Raw genomic sequence first — 10126 nt, 5'->3', positions numbered from 1 at the left:
GCGGATTATAGTCATATCTTATTATAAAACTGTGTCAAAAAGACTTTTAGTCTACACTGGAGTGTCATTCGTTGCTGTAATTCGTTGATGTGGATATAAATTTGTTTCCTTAAAGTATTGAGTTCGATTCCCGGGCCGGGAGAACAGTTTGTATGGCCTTCATTTATTGCTCTCCTGAGTTTGGGCGTAATTTGTGGTGTTTTATGTACGTGTCCATGCCAAAAAAAGTAACATTTTGATAGTCTCGTAATTTTTCGCGTGATACTGGAACACCGACATCACCAAATTCTCCACTTTAATGTTTTCTCTTTGCGTTTATTTAACGTCGGTTAGGTATGTAAGTATGTAAATTTTACTACACTATAAGATGATAAAGATTGGAATCGAACTTGACCAGGTCTGACGACGTAGTCTAGCTTTGCTACAAGTAAAATTTGCTTAAACAATGCACACTTTGAAGGCGTAGTAACTTGATTGTACTGTACATGTTTAATTATGCCTTATAAATAAAAAAATAAATAAAAGATTTGTAGTTTTGATCTTTATATAACTGCAACACCATAGAGAAGAATAAATATAGAAATTTGTAAAACTTTTCAAATAGCTGACAGTGTTGACATAATGTTGAAATTAAAAAAAATAAATCTTCTATATTCATAATTTTTTATTAATTATGACATCAAGAAAGGCTTATACAAAATAATAGTTGTATTTACTTGAATTACTGGGCATAATATAGGTATTTACGAGGAAAGGACTTACAGTACTTAACTTTCTTTTTTTCGTTACTTACAGGACTTAAGTGTCAAGAATTTTGAACTTGCAGCTGCTTTATTACATGTGAGAACCAATTAGTACTTGTCATAATTCAATTTGTTTTGGGCTTCTTTTGAATATATTTTTGGCGGTAGAAGTTCAAAAAGAGCAGTAGAAATACGAAGGTATTACTAGCAACGAAGATCGCAGTTCCTTTGGTTGGGGGACAATCGGAGATTCGGGTGCTGATTACGTACTGGACTATGATGGAGACAAATTGGATCTAAAAAAAGAAATATAAATTTAAAAATTCCATTTCTACAAAAACAAGCGTTATCTGCTAATAATATGATTTAAAAAATTATACTTTAATTTCTACAAATAAGATATTCCTGGTTTGTTGAAATGGATAATTTCAGATTCCTTTTCTTTACCTAATTTTGGTGGCAATTTCTATTATTTAAATCGATACCTGTAATGAACTCTATGCGAACTTATTTTTTGGTCATTTTCTGTTATGTTTGGAAACAGCCATATTTATTTAGTAATATTATGCTCCCCGAATTTTGTGAAAAAATAAAGAAACAAAAATAAAATTTGCAAAAGAAACAAAAAAAACGAATTTTGTGAAAAAATAAAGAAACAAAAAATAAATCAGGTCCAAAAATGATGTTGGCGTAGAGCTCATTGGATGTATCGAATTATTGTAGAATATTGTCATGAAGTATTTCCAATATTCGAGTGTGAGTAACTTGAAATATTAATTAATATTTCACGATAATTTACGCGAATACTTAAATCAAAAAATTACCCAAATTATGTAGAGAAAACTAACCTGGAAAAACCCAAATATATTATGAAATCTTCAAATAAATTTTTACACTGATAAACACAAAGTACCGAGCGTGACGTTAACCAAACTTACCAATTGGAATTTGGTCATATGTTTTTTCCACGTTAAATATTTCGCGACATTAGGTCCCAAAGCTGCCAGTCCGTAATAAGTGTACATAAATATATGTACCAAAGAATTGATGAATCCGATAAAGAAAAGATTCTGAGATGGACAGTACTTTAAAAGGGCCCAAGTGCCAACCATCATGATTGAATGATGGTACAAGTGAAGGAAAGTAATTTGATTATTCTTCTTTCTGAGCACAAAGAAGATTGTGTCAAGGAGCTCGGTTACTTTAGCAGCGAGATAAAACCAAATCCCTAAAAGTATCTGAAAAAGAAAACATCAGAGTTTTAGAATTAGTGCATAAATTATAATACTTTTAATACAGCCAATGCCAATGATTAGAAGTCGATAACACAAAAATGGTAGATTTTTCCTAATAAAAAGGTTTTATTTATGATCAAGGGAATTAGAGGACAGCAATATATCAGTTTAGCCACATCTTCAGGTAGTCAATCCCATAAAGTGTAAAAAGTAAGGCTTTTTTATTATAATATCAAGTGACGGGACGAACAAGTAATCGTGTGCTGATGGTAAGCTACACGCCTGTTCATAACAGTTTCAGTGCCACTCAGAGCTTTAAATCGCAAAAATCTGAGGGGAAATGCCACTGAGCCCGACACCCTAAGACATAAGTTGACAAGTCCCATGTACCTGTAATTTCACCAGCAACCTTACCCTTCAAAACTAGAACACAGTAATGCTGACATTACAGCTTGACGGCAGAAATAGGTAAGGTGGCAGTACTTACTATGCTTGGGGTTTCTCTGATAGATCGAATCTCTAATGAGGTCATACGTCAGAGAACTAAGTGATCGACATAACTCCCAAAATCGATAAGCTTAAGTGGTGGCCCGGGCATGTCTGCAGGAGGGCTGATCGCCGATGGAGCAGACTTGTTCTGGAATGACGACCAAGTCAAGGAAAACGTAGTGTAGGTCGCTCTGCGGCAAGATGGACGGACGACCTGAGAAAGGTGGCCGGTAGCGGTTGGATGCGGGCGGCACAAGACCGAGAGAGTTGGCGTGCTCAAGGGGAGGCTTACGTCCAGCAATGAATGTGTGTAAGCTGATGATGAATATTATCAGAAACACGAGGAAACATTTCTGCACTTAGTAGAGTGCAAGGCATAGCCGATGCCTTAAGATACCTGACCCCATAGCCGACCGTATGGTTCTAAAAGTTACTCGCGTTTTAATTACAAATTTAATATATAATAAACGAAATTATAGCCAAAATTTATAATCTTTCTTCTTTTTGACAATTTCGCGAGTAGGTATAAATTCGCTTCTAAAACGATCTTCTGCAATGATGATCTTCAGCGTAGTGAACGAGCAGTAGCTTAAATGTGACGTTTTCAATTGTAAATTTATTTTACCTATGGAATAAATAATCTTTTACTTTGATGCAACCGATACGGGAAGGGTAAAAAAATGTGACACAGAGTTAATATTCGAAATTTAATTTGTGAGATTATCAGGCAGTTGTATTTGTCATAAAATATTAGAGAATTTTTAAAATATTACGAGAGTGTTTGAAAATACGATTTTTCTGCTTGTAATCAATTTTCATCTCTGGCCGGCACAGGCTTTGGTTAATAACATTTTTTTTTCCAAAGGATAGTTTTGAAAAATATGTTGCTTCATTAAGCAAATAATCAACGAGACAACAATCGAATTAGACTAAAGCGGCCATATACAAATAAATAGTTATATTACTTAATTAATTATAGTACTTGAAAAGATGCCTTGGCGAATCTTAAATCATCACTCATTAACAGACAGGACACTACTAAAGGTAATTTCCCTGGTTCTATAACGATAAATATAAAATTTATTACATTATTTTAACAATTCGTTACTTGTAAACAAACTTTCATATCGCGAGAATCGCGACCACTAATTAGAAAGATATATCGCGACAAGTGAATGCAATTGTTGCCACTTTGCTTTTTAACTGAAACTGCTAATTAACACGAGCTTCTCCTTTACGTAGGCTAGGCCTAGTAAACTAAGGGCCGTATTCCAGAACTTTACTCAATGCTCAAGTCAGGACTTGAGTATGATTTAAAGCACTGAAAACCATACTCAAGAGCTTGCCATTAGTGCCGTATTTCCAGTGCTTGAAATCATACTCAAGTCTGCTTAAGTCCTGACTTGAGTATTGAGTAGAGTTCTGGAATACGACCCTAAAACACCTAAACAAACAAATTTTTGTAACGCTTTTTATCGTTCAATATTTACCAAATACTAATAGACCTTTTTTAAATTAATATGGTATTATAATATTTGACAATAGTAACAAAAAGTTTTACACTAGGCAACAATTTTTCCTAAGACACATATTGGCGACAAGTTTAGCGGGTTTTCGGCGACCCATTTTCTACCAATGTATGATAGCGAACTTTTGCGAATATGTACGTGAATTTTGATGATGCGCGTAGGTTTTACGAATGAAATGAAAGCCGAAAATTAGCGGTTTAACTCGGGCTGTAATTGGTAATAAGATCCATCGGCAAGCTCCGTATTATCAAGGACAGGTCACTTACTACACGTTTATCAATGAATATTTTGAGTAAAGTTTTTAAGTTGTGGGGTATGCGCGCTGTCTCGTACAGTGTTTTGATAATACGTGGAAAATTTTGGGCAAGCCGGTGGGAATCGAGTTATATGGACGCCTCGCTACTGGTCACTAATGATATGTACCGGATAATCTGGAAGTCATACCAAAATGAATTTTCCTGCTCACAGGTTAAAGGTTAAGATCAACATTTTTTTAACCAAATGGTCGGTTAGTTGGGCCAGGCAAACTACGAAGTACTGCCACCTTACCTATTTCTGCCTCCAAGCAGTAATGTCGGCAATGTGTTCCAGTTTTGAAGGGTGCCGGTGAAATTACAGGCACATGAGACTTGTCAACACTTGACTTGTCTCAGAGTGACAGAGGCAGTGCGCCTCAATGTTTTTGCGATTCAAAGTTCGGAGAGGCAATGCAACTGTTATGATCAGGCGTGTCGCTTACCGTAAGGCGCACTACTTGTCCGTCCTGTCACTTGATATTATATTAAAAAAAGGCAAACTCAGGTATCTTAGGGCACTGACTGCAAACTAGAATTGCTCTTGTTTTTACAGGTAGCTCTTCTAGGTTTCTCTGCTGGGAGCTTTTTACTGAACTTCCTTGTCCGACTTCATGCTTACATTTCCTGTGGTCTATGTGGTACTGTTCCTAGGTCTTCCCCTACCTCTAGACCCAAGATGGTTCATCTATATTTTTTTAAAGAAATATAAATTACTATTAACGACAAACTAGGTTACAAAGTATATGAGCCCGGTAGATAATTACGGCCCAATTACTTTATACTCACCTCTTTTCTATAGCTTTCCTCACCCATGTAACATTTCTGTGGAGTCAATCCTGTCCGTAGTAAACTTCTTAAGTACTGTAAGAGAATTTTTTTTTAAAAACAACGCAAAATTTGTTTTAAAAATTACAGTATTTTTTCAAAAATAAGATTGTGATAAAGTGAGATTCGATGACGAAAGCTTAGATTATGTTGTGTTTTGTTGTGTTCTTCATGTCTTTTATTTATACTTTTTACTTATCTCGTAGAATAAATAAAGATATTCTTAGATAACAAGACTTACATATTGTACTAAAAACGCTGAAGCGACAACTTGGACAGCATTATAAACTATCAGAACTTTGGTAAGTTTGAATGCTTCGCGTTTTCTCATAAAGTCAGGGCCGATCTTTAGTACGAAGAGAAGGTAAGTTGCGAGGATCATCATGATTACACCAGGTGTAGACATGAGAGGTAGGTCGTCGATTTCGTCATCTGAAAAATATTATTTTTTTATTGAGAAAATTTGCAATTACTGATGATCAGGTTCTCCTCTGTGACGTGCTCCCCCTGTCTTTTTCAATGTCTGTCAATGCTCTCTGCTGTGTTCCATCTAGAGCTAGCTTAATCACAGGCATACAAGACTATAGACACAAGAAAGCATTTGCGATGTTGCACGTGTTTTCTTAGTACCGCAAAAGGGCATTGTGCAGCCGGTGTCAAGCAGTAATTACTTTCCATTGCGTCGACGTCTGTTTACTGGTTACAAACGATAACAAAACTACAATATCTAAAATTTCATTCAATTACTTGAAGCTCACTATTTGCAAGTACAATAGCAATAGTTCGCCATTTAGAAATAATTAAGCACATAAAGTTTTTTTTTAAATATATTACTTATAAAAATTTACTTATAGTAAATTCAAAGTAGCGACGAACTCTTTGACCTTTCTTGTTGTCTTGGCTTATTGCAAATCATGCAGCTAATTGAGGGACATGAAATTAGAATAGATTGTTAAACGATTGCCTAAAATTAGGTTTAGGAAAATAGCTTCGCTGTGAGGAGTTACCGTGATAACTACGATCAGATACGTTTTAGTGATATGTAATGTCTTGTGACTATAATATCTAGTGACAGGCCGAACAAGCCGTACACTTGATGGCAAACTACACGCCTGTCCATAATACACCTACACCTAGAGACATAAGTTGACAAGTCCCATGTGCCTGTAAATTCACCAGCACCCTTAGAGCGTATGCTCACCGCGTCCGATCCGTATTCGTTCGGAATCCGAGAAATGATGGTCCGAAGTAGCCGTACTATTATTTACATGAGAGATTGGACGCTAAATCAGAATTCTGTCATCAGAAGTCGAGAATACCTTCGATTCGGATTATTATTTTCGCGGATCGCGTCCGATCTGAGTCCCAAAGGCGGTGACGGCTGCGCGGAGGAAAGACGGGAAACAGCACTTGCAGCACGTATCGATATGTATGGATACGTATATATAGAGTGAAATTTAAAATGGGCACACCCATTCAGTTATAACTATATATAAATTTCTTCTTATCTTGTTTAAGTTCATCGTAATTATTACAAAATGTTTTCTGATAAGTCAGTCCTACAGGAGAAGGCGTATCTAAAACTTTTTATTTCTTCTGCGTCTTCATTATGTATTAACAATGCCAAAAGTTGACGGAGATTGAAAGTACAAATAGTTGTACTAAAAATAATCTAGGTTGATCTTTGTGACTATTCCCAAAAATCTACAAAATATAACCTTGTAACGACGTGAACTGATTTACGTATTTATGAAATACGTGAACTGTTTTCATAAGCCGCGCTTTTGTACATTGAATTGAAGTAAAAAGAACACGTAAATCAATATTTATTTGTAAGAAATAAGCGTCAAAACATATTTTTCAAAATTCATACATTTTGTTCGCCAACGTGCAAAGGTTAATTCATTGCACTGCAATTGCTAGAGATGAGGTAAATCGACAAAAGTTTTCGATAATAGTGTATTCACCATTCTTAAAGTAAGAATTTTAATCACGGGCAATGATTGATATATCAGTGTTGTTACTTTTTTGAAACCGATAAATTAATGATCATGGTAAATGTTTTTTGAAATTTACTAAAATATCTACTGGTATTACATTTGAATTATAGTTCTTTGTATATGCCTTCAAAATAACACAACACACTTTACACATTTATACGTCGTTCAGAATACGTTATAAAAACAAAACTACAAGAGAGAACTTTTGTTTCAAAAATCAAATACACTAAAAATCTATCGACTATACCTCATCCCTACGACAAACCTAAAATGAAGTGTTACAGGGATCACCTAGTTTAAGTTTATTTAATTCAAGCGACATCCGAAGACTGTCCGACTTTTCTGTTTTTGTATACTCTCCGATTCGAAAAGAATACGGATCGAACGTAATGTGCAAGCGGGATTCTCCTTTAAAACCGGAACACATTAATGCTGACATTGCCTACTGCTTAGCGGCAGATACAGGTAAGGTGGTAGCACTTCCCTGGGCGAAGTCTTTCACAAAAAGCTCTATTGCTACTAGAATGGTGTGTATACTATGTATCGTATCAATGTAACCTACTGCTCATTAAATATAATGTTATTTAATAAAAACTTTTTTCATAAAAAAAAATCACTCATTAACTTACATTCTATAATTTAATTTTAGATAACAATCGTTAACCTGACACTCATTTTAAATAACAATTTTACTTCATTTCCCATTAATTTGAAGTTTATGTTTTTTAATAAAATGTTTCGTAAAAACGTGAGTTGCAGATAGATAATTAAATAATAGCCATAAACGAAATTTAAGTTAATTGAATCTTTTATCAAAACTTATATTATAAATGCCAAAATAACACTTTTTTTATACTATCAAGTGGTGGACCGAACAAGTCGTGCGCCTGATGGTAAGCTAGTCCTGTCCATAACAGAGATTAAGACCTTTATATCGCAAAGATCTGAGGGGCACTGCCACAGCGCCCGTCACACTGAGCCTGTGCTTCTTGTGAAAGAGTTCATCTAGGGTAACATTGCCGTTCCGTTTTGAAGGGTAAGGGTGCTGGTGTAATTACAGGCACATGGGACCTATCAACTTAGGCCAAGGTGACGGTGGCAGTGCCCCTCAGATCTGTGCTATTTAAAGCTCTAAGTGGCACTGCAAATGTTATGGATAGGCGTGTTACTCAACACCAGGCGCACGACTTGTTCTTCCTACCACCTTGTATTATAAAGAAATAATAAAAAAAAAACACAAAAATCGACACCAAAACACCTCAAACAAAAATTAGTTATGTTAAGTTACATGTTTGCAAAATTTTGACTCAGCTAAATAATACAAAATAATTTGAGTTAACTTGCAAGAGTTGTAGTTAGTACACTGAGAGACTAGTTATTTTAAATTAAAGTTGTTAAAGAAACTTACACTGGCTTTTGTTCAGGTCCCACATAGGACTTTTAACGCCGAACACCGCAGCCATTTTTCACAATGAAATAATTTGTCTGGAAATAAAAAGAAAAACTGATCGTCACTTGTTTCACATCCACTCCCGTAAACAGTCACAAAAGAAATAAAATGTGTCACTCATAATTAGAAATTAATGCATAGAATTTTTGAAATACCGATGAACCTGTTTATAAATGGCGATTACAAAAGAACTTTCCAAATGTGAATTTAGTGTTGGCGGTAAAGTTCATAAAGCTATCACTGTGCCTGCGTAGGTACAGTAAAATACCTAATGACGTTAAAAGATAGGATGTTTGATGATTATTGCTGGTACAATGCTGTTTTATACTAAATGTTATTCTCAACCAAAATGCAGGACTTAGTATTTTCGCGATTAGAATTTACTATACACTTTTTTTTGTTATATATAAAAGGCACGCAAATGTCTCTACTTCACTAAATGTGAAGCAAGATTGAAACGCGAAAGAACCGTAGACGAACGAAGTACCTATACAGATCAGTGTTGAAAGAATTTGAAGTATACTTACTATTGCTATTTTTATATACGAACAATATATTTGCAATTACTTTACGAAGACAAATAGATCGGGCTTATTTGTTATAAATATATAAGACATTGTGCAGATGGGTATATATATGTAACTCGACTAAGGTGGTCTGTAGGTAACAGTCGACACCGGCCCTATTAATCGAATCGGAACAATACCTAATTACCAATTACTACAATACCTAATTGTGGTCACAGACATAGTTGTTTATTCGGTATAGTGTACACTTTTTGGATTAGTTTTATTAAGTTCTATTAGTGCATCACAGTGATGCAAAGATTACTGGTAGTTTAGTGGGAAAAAGATTAGATTAAATCGAAAAAAAATTGCCTTCGATAACTCGTGGAGATCTGTGGGATAGGTGAGCTCGCAAGTAAAAGGAAAGAGATACCGTACTAACACCAACCTTCAGATCCAAATGCCCAAGAGCTTGACATAAACTCTGCTTCACATTTACATACGAGCCGGTCACAAATAACGCCACCATGAATATTTGTAATCTCACGGCTCAATACCGAGCGGAGGCGCGGATAAATGATAACGGATAAATGATAAAACTTGCGGAGTTGCGAACGAAAGATTTCCCTAATCAAACGTAACGTCACACACACTATTTTTTTAACGTCACTGGCAGTTGATACGGCTTTGGCTTATCACATATTGTGACGGTAAAGGAAAAAGAGATGCGAGCTCAGACATAAACTATATGGCTATACCAGTCATCAACGCGTATAAAATTTGTTTTTGAGATAATATTTGTAGCAAGTTCTTAATAGGAAATAATAATTAACTAATTACCACTGCAACTGCCAATATACTCAAATTACAATAAATAATATGCGTATTCAAAAATAAAATCAGTTCTGAGAAGTCCCGGGACTTGTAGAATGTCTACATTATTGTTCAGTTCAGCTAAATTAACGCATTCAATGCCGATCACTGTTTATTACACATGGACACCCATCTACTTGCAAAATGTACCCATGATTTTAACGTTCAAATCACGTGCAC

The 10126-nt window shown here is 35.2% G+C and overlaps 1 protein-coding gene across 3 annotated transcripts in view; it reads right to left on the bottom strand.

The window, feature by feature from the left end:
• Window positions 1–714: 714 nt before the first annotated feature.
• LOC113236741 (elongation of very long chain fatty acids protein 4-like) overlaps window positions 715–10126 on the bottom strand; it is a 19758-nt gene continuing 10346 nt past the window's right edge. For 2 of the 3 annotated variants that reach the window (XM_026472907.1, XM_026472906.1), the window contains exons 2-6: window positions 8526–8602; window positions 5359–5549; window positions 5079–5153; window positions 1682–1981; window positions 715–1039 (exon numbers count right to left, since the gene is read on the bottom strand). In XM_026472907.1, coding sequence (XP_026328692.1) covers window positions 869–1039; window positions 1682–1981; window positions 5079–5153; window positions 5359–5549; window positions 8526–8580 — 792 coding nt within the window. In that variant the 5' untranslated portion in view covers window positions 8581–8602 and the 3' untranslated portion in view covers window positions 715–868. Of the gene's footprint in view, window positions 1040–1681; window positions 1982–5078; window positions 5154–5358; window positions 5550–8525; window positions 8603–9521; window positions 9680–10126 lie in introns of those variants that run through there. The other variant, XM_026472905.1, reaches the window with a different exon arrangement.

Source organism: Hyposmocoma kahamanoa, unplaced genomic scaffold, assembly GCF_003589595.1.
Source record: "Hyposmocoma kahamanoa isolate Upper Pololo Valley unplaced genomic scaffold, ASM358959v1 92, whole genome shotgun sequence".
Lineage (NCBI taxonomy): Eukaryota > Metazoa > Arthropoda > Insecta > Lepidoptera > Cosmopterigidae > Hyposmocoma > Hyposmocoma kahamanoa.
Note: the sequence above shows the minus strand (reverse complement) of the source record. Positions and strands in the feature narration are given on the sequence as shown.